We start from the raw sequence: 16,571 nt of genomic DNA, 5'->3' as shown, positions 1-16,571 counted from the left end.
GCATGGGGGGAGTTCCTGGCAAATCTGGCTTGCTGGTGGGATCGGGAGTCCATCACAACAATTGCAGTACATAAAAATGCCGCAAAGTTACTTTATTGCCACTAGCATGCGCACAAAGAAATGTTTTCTGGGCATGGGTAGAGGGCCGGAAGGGCCCCCCGAACAGGAGCCCACCTCTTGGTCAATTCAAATCTTTGACCCCAAGAATAGCTTGGTCCAGCTGGCCATTGCCGGATCCAAAGTACAACAGAAATCAAAGAGGACCCCTCGTTCTTCATCGTCTATTCAACTTGGCTTCCAGCCTGAGCCATCCGGATCTCCTTTTGGGAGGTGGCCCGGGACTTCCTCTTGCTGGACAAGGACTGGAGGGTGTCCTCCCCGAAGGCCCCCTCAAAAGCTCCCCGCACGGACCGCCGGAAGCTCTTCTGACCCACAAAGACGTAGAGAAGCGGGTTGAGGCAGCTGTTGAGGAAGGCCAGGCTGGAGGCCAGCGGGACACCCAGGTGCAGCACCCGCTTGACCACCAGACTGCCGGACGTCTTGGACATCTCCAGCAGGGAGAGGACGTGGTAGGGCGAGTAGCAGAGGAAGAAGGAGGCCGTCACAGCCGCGATGATCCGCAAAGGCTTGGGCGACTTGGCCAGGCGCCTGCGCTGCAGCTGGAAAGCCACCATGCCATGGCAGACCACGATCACCGTGAAGGGCAACAGGAAGCCAAAGACGAACCGGGCCAGGATCATGGCTCTGTGCCTCCTCCTCCACAGCCTCCGGCTTTCCTCACTGGTGTAGTTATTGGAGAGAGCAAAGTTGTTGTAGCAACTGGTGACATTCCTCGCACTCAGAGCCGTGTCTCGGAAGAGGAAATACGGGGAGCTGACAAGCAAAGCAGCCACCCAGGTCACCAGCGCGATGGCCCAGGCCAGCTGGGGCCTCCGGTGGTTCCTGGACCACACCGGCAGGACTACCAAGAGGCAACGGTCCAGGCTGATGACAGTCAAGAGGAAGACGCTGGCGAACATGTTGAGGAAGGCCAGGCAACTGTTGAACTTGCAGAGGAAACGTCCGAAGGGCCAGTGGAAGCCCAGGGCCGTGTAAGCGATGCTCAGCGGCAGGAAGAAGGTGAAGACAAAGTCGGCCAGCGCCAGGTTGAGAAACCAGACCACGTTCACCGTCTTCTCCATCTTGAAGCCGGCGATCCAGATGACCAGGCCATTCCCAGTCACCCCCAGCAGACAGGCCACCCCATAGACAACGATGGAGAGAAGATGCAGGGTCCTTTCGATGCCCTGGGAGGCATCCGGGGCTGAAGAGGTGATCTTCTCGGGCCCCGGAGTGGACGGGGTCAGCAAGGGTGAGAGGGAGATGTTGTCCATTTGGAGAAGAGAATCCTGAAATGGGATAAACATCAGCTGGAGGTTGCCAAGAACAGTTTAAAAATTATGAAGAAAAGCAATCCAAACGGGAAGGAAATGATTCCCAAACTTGGGTTGAAGCAAAATTTGGCATAATAGCAATTACCTTAATTTTATTTGGAGATTTGCTTAATTTAGGAGTATTGCGGCTCATGTTTTCCAGCATTCTCCCCTATTTCTGTTCCACACTGGCTTTGATTTCTAGGCTGGCTCCAGTTGGGATTAAAAACCCCTTTTTAATTTTATTGTTAATATGTTGATTTCCCTTGCTCCCTTTGATTTTTTTAAAACTCATTTTCCTCCCTCTTTCCTGTAAGCTGCCACAAATCCTCCAACGTTCTTACTCTGTTCTTTTTCCTCTATTTCTTCCCTCATGGGGGGGGGGGAATATAGGAAAACTCACCCCTCTTTTTTGCCTCTTCTGACTGATGTCTCTCCTGGATCGACTTCTGGATCACTAGCACCACCGTATCGCATTTTGTCAGTTTGGAAGAGAGGGATCTTCCCAGCGGTGATTCAGGCTGGCTTGAAGATTTTCTTTCCAGAAGTGTGACTTTAGGGGAATTTGATTTATTTAATTTATTCCACCTCTCCTTCCTCAATCCGTTACTTAATGGAACTTTAAGCCTTTAAAAAAAATATTCAACCTGTGACTGTATTGGAACGCAGCTCATTGGGGGCGGAGGCTGGCTGCCCTGCTCCATTTACGAGAATGGAAAGAAGGTGCTTAATTAAGTGAACCTTAATACAGTATTATTAATTAATCCTTAATAAGTCCGGGCTTAGGCATGAAAGCCAGCTGGGTGACTTTGGCGCAGTCTCTCTCTCTTTCTCAGCCCAGCCCCCCTCACAAGGTTATTGCTATGGGAAAATGGAAGGAACGCTGTGCGGCTTCACCTCGAGTTATTTATAAAAGTCATAAAGGCGAGATCAAAGAAATCTAAAACATGAGCAAAGACAGGACAGATTTGTTCCAAATGCAAGAATTTGCACCAGCCTATCCCAAACCTGGCAACTTTAAGATGTGTGGACTTCAATTCCCAGAACTCCCCAACCAGATGTTGGCTGGGGAATTCTGGGAGTTGAAGTTCACACAACTTTTCCATGGTTGAGAAACCATAAATTTTATTGAACAGAGCGTGCCCTAAAAGCGCAGCCTTTCTGCTCCAATAGCTCATCTCTTCTATTACTTGATTACTGGACTAATTTGCAGCCAATCCTCGGAAGATCCTTTTGGGATGCAGGGATGGAGCAGCAGCCTGGGAATCCAATTCCGCAACAATTTTGCTTCCAGGTGGGGCAAGTGCACAACGAATACAGGCAGAAACCTTTCTTCTTGGATTATTAGTTTGATCTGAACTCTCTGGAGAAAAAGTGGGGGGAAAAAAATCTCAGACCGCGGGATCCAGAGTTATCCTGCGCCACCCGCGCATCTCTTTGCGCGCGCGGGAGGCGGACCGAGCTGCTTTATCCTGATTGGCTGTGACGCGCCGCGATAGGCTCCGCCGGGAGGGCCAGGCGAGCGCGCTGATTGGCTGCGGCGCGGGGCAGAAAGTGCTGAACGTCGCATCCCCCGAGCGCGCGGGGCCTCGTGGATTTAAGCCCGGAGTCTGCAGGGAGGCGCCTCTTTTCGCGGGGGTGTCCGCCGTCGCACCGAGGATCCCAGTGAGTGCTATGGTTTGCGGGGTTGGGGTGGGGAGGAGAAGCCTTCTTCTTTTTTCCCCCTGTAGGATCTCTCGCCCTTTCCTGCAGGGCTACTTCTCTGCAATAACAGGCGGAAATTCAACAGGTCACGCTTGCTTTCTCTCCCCTGCCTGTTGCCAAACCAGAGCCCCGGAGCCCCGCCAGGCTGTCATGTTCAGCTCGGGGCGGTTGCAGATCGTTGGGAGCTTCAGGACGTTGCCTCTGGATCAGCCTGTTTTTCTCCTGCCTGGAGAGCGCAATCTGGCTACTGTGCGCAGAGGATCCGGAGTGTAGCAAGGGGACAGGGAGGCAGGCGGTTATGCAAAATAAATAAGGTGATAACGGTAGCGAAGCTGCTGGTTATATGGTCAGATTGCAGGGTTGCAGCATTAGAAGCCGTGCACCAAATTCATATTCACTTCTGAGATGTCGGACCCGCCTTGAGCAAAAAAGGTTTTGCACGGAAAGTTACGTGCAGCCTGGCAGTCCGTCTGGTGCCCTTCACATTGGGGTTCCTGCCGCCTCCGGCCTGTCAGCGGAAGGTTAGGAAGAACTTGACGCCAGGCAGAATTTCAACGCTGGATTACAGCAGGACAGGGAGCTTCCCAGAGACATTTGCTCCCCTTGGAAAAGTTAATGAATAACTTGAAGTGGTAAAGACAAGCCTTCTTTGTCTAGGCAGCAATGCCGGGAGGGAGTGACGGATTGGGGTCAGCTGATGGGGAGCCGCTGGGTTTGTCATGGAGGGCATCACTTAGGGCAGGAGTGCCCAGCCTTGGCAACTTTAAGACTTGTGGACTTCAACTCCTGGAATTCCCCAGCCAGCTTAAAGTCGCCAAAGTTGGGCAACCCTGCTTCAGGGCCTCCTGCTCTCCTGGGAGGCATCTCCAGATCTCTTCTTCTGCAGCTGCTGATTTGGCTGTTGTCCAGAAAGACTCTGATTCAACTGCCTCCTTCCCTTCTCCATCCCCCCCCCCCAAAAAAGGCTCTATTCACACAACATGCTAAAGAGAGGATTGCTCAAAAGCACCGTGCGCTGCACAAAAATTGGGATGAATGCATGCAATCTTCTAAACCAATTTTTCTCTACTTTAGCAACTTCACTTCCTGGCATATGGGCATTCTGGGAGTTGAAGTCCACCTCTTAAAAGTTGGCCAGGGTATGAAGCTCTGTTCTAACCCAAACCATCCAGATTCAGACGAGGCAGGAGGCAAAACTACCCTTGGTGGTTTGGTGTGGCATGTGAATCTGGCCACTGGGAACCAAGCCGCAACATCACAACATGGGCTGCAGGTCTGCCCCCCTCGCTTACTAGATGTTTAGAATCATTCATTCATTCATTCATTCATCCATCCATCCATCCATCCAATTTGACATCATCCATCTCACTACTGAAATAACTGGTTCGCATTGATTCCCATCTTATAACTCTCTTTTGAAGAGCCTTAAATCATAGCCTTTTTGAGGGCGGTAATGGAATGCAAAATGTTCTACATTGCAAAATATTTTGTGAGATGTAGCATCGGTGGTTTGTTGTTGTTTTTTTTACAAAATTAAGTTTTTGCAGGCTCCTAGTACTTTCAGCTGCCATGGCCAACACGAAGGCGGGTGGAGACCATGTCACCAAGGACCTCTGGCACTCTCACAACAAGATGGTGATGGAAGCCCTGGACACCAATGACCCCGAGGTAGGTCGCTTGTCAGTTCGCCTGCTGCTGCTTCGGCTGGTGGCCTCAGTTCAGAGAGGGATGTATTGATCCGGGAGGGTGGGGGTGGACAGAGGCCACTGACCGGCAGTGTGACGTTCATTTGAAGGTTTTTAAGCTGGCTCAGCTCTTCCAGGTTGACACACATTTCAACCTTGCGTAGGGAATAAGAGCAGCAAGAACGACGTGTTCCAAAGTTGGTTTGTTGCAATCGATGGTTCTTCTGAGTAAACAGCCTGGATGAGCTGCAATGTCACTGCTGGTGCAGCTCACGTGGGTAACTCCAGAGAACGCCCCCGTTCTCCCCTCCGGCTATCCAGGAAGAGCATAAAAGGAATATTGGTTCACCTTCCTGAACTGCTATAATTGACTCACTCAGGGAATTTTATATCTGCACTTCAGACATCTTTCAAAAGGAAGGTTCAGGAATAGTTACAAAGATAACATGCCAGCTGATCAAACCAGATATTCAAGGGAGCCCCCATGCAAAGCAAGACATATTGTTACTTATTTGGGAAAATTAGAATCCACCTGGGGACTCGTGGTGAACTTCCTTTCTATGGAAGGGTGTGCGTGCCTAGCCCTCTGCCTTCCCACCAACTCGACACCCCCTCAACCCCTTCCAGCAAGCCCTCTTTCTCACCCTCCCCAGGTCTACGATATTATCAAGAAGGAGAAAAGGCGACAGAGACTTGGGTTGGAGCTGATCGCATCTGAAAACTTTGCCAGCCGAGCCGTTTTGGAGGCGTTGGGCTCCTGCCTGAACAACAAATACTCAGAAGGATATCCGGGGCAAAGGTGGGGCTGGGAAGGACGGGGGTCTGGGTTGAAGACCTGAAGAAGGCCCTTTGACTACTAGACTAAGCCCCCCCCCCCCAGCCTGCATCTGAGGCCTGTAAAGGGGATGCTAGGGGCAAACTATTTTTTCCCCTGCCCTACTCACGTGGTTGATACAGGACACTTAAATTTCCAGAATTATTGGTCCTATGTTGGATACGTTAGTGGGTAAAATGATGATCAGGTCTACAATCTTCCAGTCTCTTCGCATGGATGCTTTCTGAAACCTGTGCAGCCTTCTCTGTGGCTGTGTGGCTTTGCTCGGCTGGCGGTCTAAGGGTCTTCAGAGATTTCTCCCTATATAAATGCACATATTCCAAAAGTGTTTCTCAACCTTAGCAACCTTAAGACGTGTGCGCTTCAACTCCCAGTTTCCCAGCCAGCAGAGTTGAAGTCCACACGTCTTAAGGTTGCTGCAATTTGAGAAACTTTGGCTAAAGTTTCCATCTATTTTTTATTAGATATTACGGTGGGACAGAATTTGTCGATGAGTTGGAAAGACTCTGCCAGAAGAGAGCCCTGGAGGCCTATGGGCTAGACCCACAGAAGTGGGGTGTTAACGTGCAGCCCTATTCAGGTATTTCGCAAGCTCTTCTGAAATGGACCGTAGAGTGCCCGTCAGTGGCAGTCAATATGCACACAATATGGCTATTTTAATCGGACCGATCAGAGTTTGAACATGACTCAGTGTGGCTGTCTCTGGGTGCCTTTGTTTCAGGGTCCCCCGCAAACTTTGCCGTGTACGCTGCCCTGGTCGAGCCCCACGGGAGGATCATGGGCTTGGATCTGCCAGATGGGGGTCACCTCACACATGGCTTCATGACCGACAAGAAGAAAATCTCTGCCACCTCCATCTTCTTTGAGTCCATGCCTTACAAGGTGAGCTCCATGAGAGAGAGCACTACCTGTGGAAAATTGGCTCAGAGTTTGTGTGAAGTTCAGACTTGCACACTCCTGAAAGGTGGGGGGAGCCTCAATGTCAGGCCTGCCTCAGCCCTTCACCCTAGGAAAGAAAGACCCTCAACTCCATTTGGTTGAAGGGACAGGTACATTTACTAAGGCTAAGTGGTTGCAGTGAAAGAAAGGCTAGATCTAAAGTTCCCGCGCAAAGCGTTATATTATTCCCCTCTTCTCCCCCTTGGCCAGTCCATCTCTGTCCAATGGCGTGCCGTGTAGGTGTTTTGGGAACAGCTTGGATGTTTGAAGCCACTTGGTACAGTTCATATACCAGGCTAGGTGTCCCTGAAGAGTGGAATAACCGTTTCTCACACCCCAGCTTCCCTCTCATCTCTACTCTGTACATTTCCATTACCCTCTCCCCCCTAAAAATGTATGACTGGATGCCAGCAAAGCGCAGAGATGAAGATAGCACATATGACACTCAGTGTATTTGCCACGAGACTTTTCTGGCTTGTCATGCCCCCCTCCCCTTATTTTGGAAGCACCCCTCTTAACTTCTTCTTTTGGCTTTAGGTCAACCCCGAAACGGGCTACATCGACTATGATCGATTAGAGGAGAACGCCCGTCTGTTTCATCCAAAGCTGATCATTGCAGGTGAGGCGCCTTCTCCACTCCCCGGGGTTACTCAGAGATCATCTGCTTGGGCCTGGGCACCCATCCCCAGATTGTGCTTCCCTTGTGTGAGGACCACAGCTTCAGGAAGTCCCAGGGACCAAAATGACAGGAGTACATTTGACATGCAGAGTTATGAAGACCGAGTCAGTGAGGAGAAAATGCTTCTCTTTTAATTTTCCAGGGTGAGGGCTTTCCGTATCAGGAGGAGCTCCATCCTAGAAACAAGCCTGGGACGCCGTTGGCATCTCCTTCCCTGTAGCCCCCTTGAGTAACCCTCGCCCTCTCTCCCACCCTAGGGGTCAGCTGCTACTCCCGGAATTTGGACTATGCCAGGATGAGGAAGATCGCAGATGAGAACAGCGCCTACCTCTTGGCTGACATGGCCCACATCAGCGGCTTGGTGGCAGCCGGCGTGGTGCCCTCTCCCTTCCAGCACTGTGACGTGGTCTCCACCACCACCCACAAAACCTTGCGGGGCTGTCGAGCTGGCATGATCTTCTACCGGAAAGGTGAGTGTTGCAGCGAGCAGGGACCTTACGCACCATCCTCCTGTGCTGAAACCCTTGGAGGCCTCCAGCATCTTCTAAGCACCCTTCTTCCTTTCTCCAGGTGTCCGCAGCGTTGACCCCAAAACAGGGAAGGAGGTCCCATATAACCTGGAAAGTCTCATCAATCAGGCTGTCTTCCCTGGTCTCCAGGGGGGCCCTCACAATCACGCAATTGCAGGTGAGTTGTCCATGAGAAAAAAGCAAAATCCTATCCTGTGAACTGGGAGGGGGGAGGAGGAAGAATTGGCCAGCATTTCTTTGCCCGCTTCCTTCGCGCTCAGGGCAACAAAATGTTTGGGAAATGGGCTTAATTCACCGCAGGTCTTGCAAAGTCCATTCCTTATGGCCAGGTGGCTTTTCAACCCCTCAGTCTGTGTCCCAGGGGTGTTACTGTACAGAGGCACTACTTAATCCATCTTCCATTCTTGGGGGGAATGTCGGGACAGGGATTGCTGTGGCTTTGAAACAAGCCATGACTCCCGAATTCAGGACCTACCAGCAGCAGGTGGTGGCCAACTGCAAGGCTTTGTCAGCCACTCTCACCAGCTTGGGATACCACGTCGTCACCGGTAAGAAAATAATCCCCTCCGGGACAATCTCCCCACCTTGCGAGCTTTATTTCCAAGTAAATGTCCTCTGGTGTCTTCTCCAGAGCATGCAGGGCTCCCTGGGATGATGGGGTTTCGTGGCACCCTTCAGCCGCTGTTTTGGCTCCCCTTGCAGGGGGCTCCGACAACCACTTGATCCTCGTCGATCTGCGCAACCGGGGCACGGATGGGGGGCGAGCTGAACGGGTCCTAGAGCTCTGCTCCATTGCCTGCAACAAGAACACCTGTCCAGGTGAGGGAGGCTCAGCCAGGAGGGATGTGCTTGGGCCCAGCGGTTTTGCTAGCTTTGGTGGTTGGCTGGTGTTTGCCACTTGCACCTTCTTACACAGTGAAAACAATGCAGTGGCTAATAGTGACCCCAAGCCTAGTGGTCGAGGAACATGGGATCTCAATTCTGGAAGTCCTAGTTCCCATCTTTGGGGTCTGCCTTGGCTAGGAGATGGGAACTGGGAGATATCTAAATCTAAAAGCCAAGATCCTGCATCCCCATGCTAATAGCAACGAGGCAAGTTGGAATACGGCCACACAAGTCAGTTTAACGTAGACTTTCAAGACCAAAAGACCGTCTCCCTGCAGCTGCTCGCAAGAATGATTGACCCGTGGATGTCTACTTAAAAATCCAACCAGCTTCCTTTCCTGCAATTTAATCCCCATTTCCCCCCCTCCTTGTAGGAGACAAAAGTGCTCTGCGTCCCAGTGGGCTGAGATTGGGAACTCCGGCTCTCACCTCCCGAGGATTCCTGGAAGAAGACTTTAAGAAAGTCGCTCACTTCATCCACAGAGGTGGGGTGGTCACTGTACCTGTGTGCCTGCCCTCTTCCCCTTTCTTAGGCCAAACAGTTATGGTGCAAATCCTGGGAAAAGTGGGAAGGGGGATGCGCTGGCTGAGGAATTCTGGGAGTTGAATCCAAATTTACCCTATTATTCAGTCTGGCGTCTCATTTCACTGAGGTGCTTAAGCTCACGCAGGTGTCTGTCTTCCCTATACAGGTATAGAGCTCACTCTACAGGTGCAGAGCGACATGAGCCCCAAAGCCACCCTGAAAGAATTCAAAGAGAAGCTGGTGACGGAGCAGAAGTATCAAGGGCTGCTGAGGTCCCTCAAGGAGGAGGTGGAGACCTTCGCCGATTCCTTCCCGCTTCCCGGCTTGCCTGTCTTGTAAAGGAGCCACATCTGGAATGGCAGCTGCCCTCTTGCCACGGGACCCTCCTCCTTCAATGCCCTTTGGTTTCCCTTGGGTCGGCTTCTGCTTTTATAATCTGCTTTTTAGGCAATTCTTTTCCTCCCCCTTTTTAAGAAGAAAAATGCACCAGAGCTGGGAAGGAAATGGCACAAATGTTAGTACCACCCTCTCTGGAATGATTAATGACAGCCCATTATTACACACACACACAAACCCAGGTAGCACTACCTTCAAGCAGATGCTATCTAGACTTCTTAGCAGAAAAAAACACCCTATTGGTGGAACAGGAGAAGCATCTTTGGAGAGAAATTGGCCATTTAGGGGGGGAAATTGTTCTTCAAACTGTTTTGCATTAAGTTACAGAATTTATTGCCACAATTTATAGAGATGACAACGGCTTAAGCAGGAGAGGGCCTTCTGTTCACCTCGCAGCCTTTCCAAGAAACCTTGTGGTTGGCCATGGAGGGAAGTAGGAAGCCAAACAATGGAGGGGGGGGGGTTACTCTTGCACACCTGAGCTTGTCCCACCGTTTCTACTTTCAGTTTCCAAAGAGCAGATGTGTCATTCAAGGAAAGGGGCACTTTTAATGACAAGCTGAGCAACATATTTGACACCAACAACTACCCACTTGCGGTTTAATCTCCCCACCACTGACGGTTGCCTTCACTGTACTAGATGCACAAGCTCAAACATACTGTCAGGACAGTTATTACTAAGCACAATAAAATTAAGAATTTTACCACGAGTGCATGGATTAGATAAGCTTTAAAAAATACAATAATATATATATATATATATATTTGTATTTCAAAAAATAGTTGTGCCCAAATAAATAATTTCCTTTTTTAAATATACACTTTTTTTTAAAGTCATAGTCATTATTTCATCCAGTTCTTGTTCAGGATGTGACTTAATAGCACGAATGCGCAACGGCTGCCTGGATTTCTCTGAAAGCTCCCAGTTTTTACTGCCTCCTAAGCGCTGCCTGCACAAAAGCTCTGGGGCCAAACCAGAAAACCAAACATGCAGAGATGAGAGACGTGGCTTCGAAAGTGACAGGTGTCAGCAGGGAGTGACAAAGTCGGTGCAGGAATGGGCAATAAGACGAACGATTCTTGGGTGGGGAGCCTTTACTCTCCAGGGACCCCCGGAAGGGCAGTGCTACGTCTACAAATACTACAAGGGCAGGCCAGTCAGCAGCACCAGATCAACTCATGCAGGAGCGACTCCAGATTGTTCTCGAAAGGCACGATGGCCCCGGATGGGCAGAGCCGCCCGGCTTCCAAGCTGCGGTCTCCTAAAGCAACCTTTCTCAACCTTAGCTACTACGAGATGTGGGCAATTCTGGGAGTTGAAGTCCACCAATCTTCAAGTTGCCAAGGTTGAGAAACTGTCCTAAAGTCAAAGATGCCCTCTGCAAACACCGGTGCCTAAAGAACTAGATAACACTTTCTAACCAACTCTTGGGGGTTACAGGCGGACAAGTTTTAGTATCCCTTAAATATGCCCAGAAACTGAACACTCCCTTCCAAACCTGCTAGCTAGTCTTGTTGAAATAAAATTCTTTATTGCTGTGCCAGTATAGATGACATCAATGAAACTGGCAACGCAACCAACTCTCCCCAAACGTTTCGTTGGGTGGAACAAGAAATTGACGCCTTGGAAATCTTTTTCAAGTGAGCAAGCCAAGGCCTCTCCAGAAAGCTTTCTCAAGCCAGTCTTGTGCAATCTGACATGCCACAGAAGGGGAAACTGGCATGCCTTCAGCGCCAGATGGAATATTTTCAAGGGCAAACAGCAAAGATCTCAATCTGCAATCTTGTTAGCCACCAAACTAAGGTCTGTTTGAACAGCTTCTTTTGCTAGCCCAAGATCTATGCCACCATCTAGAACAAAGGAACATTTTTTATCTTTGAAGGGCTTACGCTGGCCAGGTCATTAGAACTTAACCCAGTCCATTTGGGGGTTCAAAACCCTCAGGTGTCAGATTATGGGAAACACAAGAGGGTTAGAAAAATTGTAGCTGACACTCTGGGCAATCTTTAGGCTCTGTCCTGCCCCCAAACCAAGCCACATTAGATTGTTAAGCACGGGCCACCCGTATTCACATCCTCAACATTGGACCACCTCAACAGTCTTCAGAGTTGCAGCCTCTCCTCATTCAAAAGGACAACGCAACAGTGACTTTCCGTTTTGAATCACATCGTCTACCCCCACCTCACCACACAGATTTCGCACCCGCTGAAATTCCACCCCTGAAGCCGCCTCAGCGAATCAGAGAGTTTATATCTGGTTTCCGAACACTTCCCTATGCTCAAAAGAGGGAGGTGAAACCAACAAGGCCTCTTTCATTTCAAGTGTGACAGCCAGTTGCCCAAATAATTCACATTAGTTGGGATATTATCCCACATGCGAGGAAATGCACTCGCCATAACCCCACCAATCTGCAAACGATCCAACAGGAAGAACTTGCTCACAAACACGGTGTCCCAGGTCTCCCATGATTGCCCGTCACGTTCAAGAGGTTTCCTGCCGCTCTGCACAATGCCATTCTCCTGCCTTTTAAGAGCAACCTGGCAGTGGTGCCAAATGTCTGGAGTCTCACTTTACTCTCTTATCGTTCCCAGGATTCCCACACGCTCACAGGACAGTCCTGGAACCATGGAAGCGTTAATGGACACAGACGAATGTGGGATGAGGAGGGACATTGGCAGGACAGGCTGGATGCCACCTAAATTTTGTACAAAGCGCTGGGCACATAATCGAACCTGAGCACAGGGCTAACCCCGCGGATGGGATCCTGAATGTACTGCAATTTCAGCAGCTCAGCCAGATACTGGACCACTTTGCGGTCCTCGTTTGCCAGACCCAGCTGGACTTTCAAGAAGTTCTCCCGCCGTGCGCTCACAGAGTCCTCCGTCTCTCCCTCTCGGATGGGGAGGTGCAGGTGATGGCAGAAAGCGTAGAGGAAGGCCTTGGAGCAGAGCTGGGTGAGGAGGGTCTGGACGTGCACGTGGTAGGTGCTCCCCCGCTTGATCTGGGTGCGGTGGTCAGCCAGCCGGAGGATCAGGTTCCCTCGGTACTGCGGACAGCGGAGGGTCTTGTGGTCGGCGTCCAGCACGCTGATGTATCGGCTGTATCGGCTGAGAGAATGCATCATGTTGGGGCCACCTGGAGAGGTTGACCTGGAAAGAGGAGAAAGAACAGGTGCAAATGGGGAGGGTGGAAGGCAAAAGGGCCCTTGAGACAGAGCGAAGAGAAGTGATCTTAAACTCTCTGAATGTCTTTTATTAAAAAGAGATTTTATAAGCATGTCTGCTCTTCTCTAATCAACTTTCTCGGGAGATCTTAGCTAAACAATATGATACCTTATTGCCTTTTAACAGTTAATTCCCTTACCTATGTTTACCTGAATCCCTTCCCCATGTCCCAGCATTTGTTAGAACAGAGTAGAGGAAATGGGAGATCAGATCTCCACAATTGCCTCCCTTGCTTACTTAACAGAGGCGACACAGCAATTGGTTACATAAATAAAATGATGACGTGGCTGTTCAAATCGCAGTCTGGCCACGTCCACCAACAACTGAAAGCTGAGGAAGTTATTGGTGATTTTTAGCAGAACGGCAAGTTCCTCTTTCTCCTAAGGCAGGGGTTCAAGTTTACTACTTCTCCAGACACAGGAAACCAGCAACCTTCTCTTTCCCAGTCAGTTGACCAGCCGGTTGGCAGGAGACAAGAAGCTGAGCACTGCCTGGTTCTGCCAGGCACACCTGCTAGTCGTTGGCTCAGATGGGCCACTACAGAAACCAAATAAACAGCCATCTAGCTCCAGTCTAGCCTTATTTCTCACTGCAGCTCACCAGGCCCGCCTTTTTATCCAGCTTCCTTATGACCACCAAGTGTTGCATCAAGAACATCCCTCAAGCCATATTTGAATAGGGTATTTATATATAAAAAGGATAAACATGCCAATCCACACCATCCTTCTACTCTCAAACCTCACTGCCCAGTCCAATACCAGCAGAGACCCATTTCAGATCTTGCCATTCAACACGGCAAGGTCAGAGACAGGAGGGGGGGAGGGAGGAGCAGGCAAGTCTCTCCATGAGGTGATATGGTGAGGAAATGTGCCAGGAGAGGACATTTGGGGAGAAGGCCCAAGTGGCCAAAACGTTACCTCTGGAGCCCCACCAGCTTCCATTTCTGAAAGTCTGTGATCTGCAAAGGCGAGGTGGCCCAGTGCTTCACGGGCTTGGCGTAAGCGCCAGAATTGGGGACAAAAATGGAGAGGGCAGTGATGAGCTTCTCCACAGTGGCCTTGTCTTCTCCCAGCACCACCAGGGTCCTCCCGCTGAGCAGAGAGTAGATAGCAGGGTGGGCAAAGGGGTACTGCCGGATGAAGCGCAAGGCGCTCTGCCCGGCTCTCTTGGACTTTTCTCCCGTGAGAGCAGCTGGGGACGGAGTTCTGTCGGAGTTGGTGGACGCTGCGCTGCTCATGAAACTTGCGGAATCTGAGCATTTATCCAGACTCGTTTTACTGGGCTCTCGGCCATCACAAAGGTAATGAGGATCGAGTTCATAGGCAAGGAGGCCTCCCAGGACCCCATCGTGGGAGCAGTCTGTGAAGTTCACCTGAAACCCCGCGTCGCCTGGCCTGTATGGCTGTGGGGGAATGCTGACCACGCCATCCTCACTGCCGTGTTTGGGAGGCCCACTGGCTTGACCCTCAAGGAGGTTTGGGCTCTCTTTGCCACTGCAGCAAGAAGCATCCCCCGGAGGGGCTTCAGGCACAGGACTGCCCTCAATCTCCTCTTCGGTGCTGTCCAGATTTAACTCGCGGTTGAACAGGAAGCCTTCCTCTTCTTCGCCACCATAAGGATCTTCATTAATGGCACTTGGGTAGCTCGCTTTAAAATCGTCTGGGATCAGGGCCTCCGAGGGGCAGGTGCTAAGGACTTCAATGCTATCCCCGCTTATGGTCCTGTTGCTGGCGGCTTTGTTTCTCACTCCAGGGGGGCTGGGTGGCGCTTGTAGCAAGCCAGACTGACTTTCCGAGTGCACAGAAGTTGTGGCCGATTTCTCTGTTCCCAAAACTTCAATGCTTTCGCCACTGCTGACACTCCCTTTCAGCTCAACATCTAGAAGGTCAACACTGTCATAAGGGACAGGGTGGGGGATCTCTGGGTCTTGGCTCTCTTCAACCTCTGGGTCCATCTTAATCAGCACAGACTCCACACTGGATTTGTAAGTGGCAAGGTCAACTAGTATCTCAGGACTTGGGCAGCTTTCCAAACAAGCAACGCTGGGACGGTCCAAGGTCTGTCCTGGACCGACTTCAAAGGGCTTTTCCTGCTGTTCCTCATCCAGAAGAGACACGTCTTCAAAAAGGAAGCCGGCAAAGGCCTGCTGCTTTAGCAGGGCTCTGCTGATGCGGCTGATCAGGAGGTGGCAGACGTCACCCCGGAACATCTTCTCGATCCGATGCAAACGGTCGAGGGTCTGGAGGAAGGAGTGCTCCTCGCACAGTTCCTGGAGGGTTTTCAGCTTCTTGTCGAAGCACTTGCTGGACTTGGCTGGGATGAGCTTCGGGGTGTAGGAGCCCTGCGGACAGGGCGGGGGCAACGCATCGTCATCAACGGGGAACTCCGGCTGGGCGTCCTCCCCGCTAGGCTCACAGGGAGGCCCGCTGGGCTGCTTCCGCCGGCTGGCCGGGTGGGATCGGATCTGCCGGAGCAGGTCACGGTGCTCGATGATGGCTTTCTCCACGCTGGCCAGCTCGTTGGCCTTCTCGATAGCCCGGCTGGAGTAGCAGCCCTTGGCCAGGCTGCGCTTCTGCAGCTCGGTCTCGCAGTGCAGCACGGCCCGGGTGTAGTCCAGGTCGCGCAGCTTCTTCTCCAGCTCGCGGGCGAAGGCCCTGCGGTTGCCGGCCTTGAGCGCCTCGGAGGCGCCCGAGAACTGGGCCACGAGCTCGGGGAAGAGGCGCATGACCTTGCGCTCGTCGGCCGACACGTAGGCCAGGCAGAAGGGCCGCACGAAGCCGCGCGCCTCCAGGTCGTAGAGCGTCAGGTGGTGCACGTAGGCGAAGGCGCCCGCCTTGGAGTCGCCCAGCACCACCTGCGAGTCCCGGGCGAAGCGCAGGCGCGGGTACGGGCCTCCCGGGGCCGCCCCCGCCGCGCAGGCCTGGTAGTCCACCGACATGATGCGCAGCGCGAAGTAGTTGAGGTCGAAGCCGCCCGGCGCCTCCCCGGCCGGCACCGTCAGCAGCGGCTGCGGGCCCACCTGCTCCGAGAACTCGGCCACCAGCAGGAAGTCGCGCGGGAAGGGTGGCGGAGCCCCTCCCGGGCCGCCCCCCGAGCCGCCCCGCCGGCACCACGGGTGGGCGCCGCGGCCTGGCGCGGGCAGCAGCGGCACCGAGTACTCCTCGGGCAGGCCCGGCTCGCGCGCCGCCGCCGCCGCCGCCTCCTCGGCCGCCGCCTCCTCCTTGGCGAAGGCCACCACGTCGGGCGCGCCGATCATCCTGCCCGGCAACGGGGAGCGCGGCCTGGCCCGCCGGAACCGCCGCCGCCTCAGCCTCCCAGCCGCCGCCGGGCGGCCATCTTAGGGTCACGTGACCGGGGACCTCCGCCCCGGAAGCAGTGGCGCCGCCCGAAGCGACCGATAGGCTGACCGGAGTGACTGACATTAACGGGAAGGGTTTGAGGGGCGGAGCTGAAAAGAGGCCAGTTGAAGCGGCCGGCCGAAGGGCACGCTGGGTCTTGTAGTTCTGCCTGTTAGACCGCGATGATTACCGTGAAGAAGGTTGGATGAGCGTCCCGCCCTTTTCAGACACGTCTCAACTGCTACCTCCGCTTATGCCCAGAACAACAACCCTGAGAGGTGGGCTGGGCTGAGCGAAAGCTACGCTTATTTACTGCCGGCGGTCGCTTCCCCTTGCGCAGGGGTCGGCAACCTCGGCTCTTTTATGACTCGTGGACTTCAACTCCCAGAATTCCTGAGCCAGCTATGCTATGCTGGC

The 16,571-nt window shown here is 52.5% G+C and overlaps 3 protein-coding genes across 5 annotated transcripts; 1 reads left to right on the top strand and 2 right to left on the bottom strand.

Moving 5' to 3' along the window:
• Positions 1–77: 77 nt before the first annotated feature.
• Positions 78–2,533, bottom strand: LOC310646610 (chemerin-like receptor 1). Its single transcript, XM_083373200.1, has 2 exons — positions 1,816–2,533; positions 78–1,388 (listed from the first exon to the last, which is right to left on the bottom strand). Exon 2 carries the CDS (start codon positions 1,371–1,373, stop codon positions 282–284), a length of 1,092 nt encoding a protein of 363 aa, XP_083229326.1. The 5' UTR covers positions 1,374–1,388; positions 1,816–2,533; the 3' UTR covers positions 78–281.
• A 160-nt stretch (positions 2,534–2,693) lies between these two features.
• On the top strand, positions 2,694–9,587 carry SHMT1 (serine hydroxymethyltransferase 1). 2 transcript variants are annotated; one of them, XM_083372655.1, is made up of 12 exons: positions 2,694–3,077; positions 4,664–4,784; positions 5,455–5,600; positions 6,101–6,216; positions 6,358–6,518; positions 7,113–7,194; positions 7,512–7,724; positions 7,825–7,941; positions 8,210–8,332; positions 8,487–8,603; positions 9,044–9,154; positions 9,362–9,587. In XM_083372655.1, exons 2-12 carry the CDS (start codon positions 4,686–4,688, stop codon positions 9,532–9,534), a joined length of 1,458 nt encoding a protein of 485 aa, XP_083228781.1. In that variant the 5' UTR covers positions 2,694–3,077; positions 4,664–4,685; the 3' UTR covers positions 9,535–9,587. The 2 variants fall into 2 exon arrangements, with proteins under 2 accessions (XP_083228781.1, XP_083228780.1); XM_083372654.1 differs by having other exon boundaries at positions 2,982–3,077; positions 4,655–4,784.
• Positions 8,437–16,117, bottom strand: SMCR8 (SMCR8-C9orf72 complex subunit; the record flags this gene model as incomplete). 2 transcript variants are annotated; one of them, XR_014493666.1, is made up of 4 exons in its annotated part: positions 13,734–16,117; positions 12,465–12,741; positions 9,289–9,411; positions 8,437–8,580 (listed from the first exon to the last, which is right to left on the bottom strand). XR_014493666.1 is itself a non-coding variant. In XM_083372653.1 (2 exons), the coding sequence occupies exons 1-2, from the start codon at positions 16,070–16,072 to the stop codon at positions 12,288–12,290; spliced, it is 2,793 nt and encodes a 930-aa protein (XP_083228779.1). In that variant the 5' UTR covers positions 16,073–16,117. The 2 variants fall into 2 exon arrangements, 1 of the variants encoding a protein (XP_083228779.1); XM_083372653.1 differs by lacking the exons at positions 8,437–8,580; positions 9,289–9,411 and having other exon boundaries at positions 12,288–12,741.
• Between the last annotated feature and the right edge of the window lie 454 nt (positions 16,118–16,571).

Source organism: Vipera ursinii (assembly GCF_947247035.1).
Source record: "Vipera ursinii genome assembly, chromosome: 13".
NCBI lineage: Eukaryota > Metazoa > Chordata > Lepidosauria > Squamata > Viperidae > Vipera > Vipera ursinii.
This window is presented reverse-complemented; position numbering and strand designations above follow the sequence as displayed.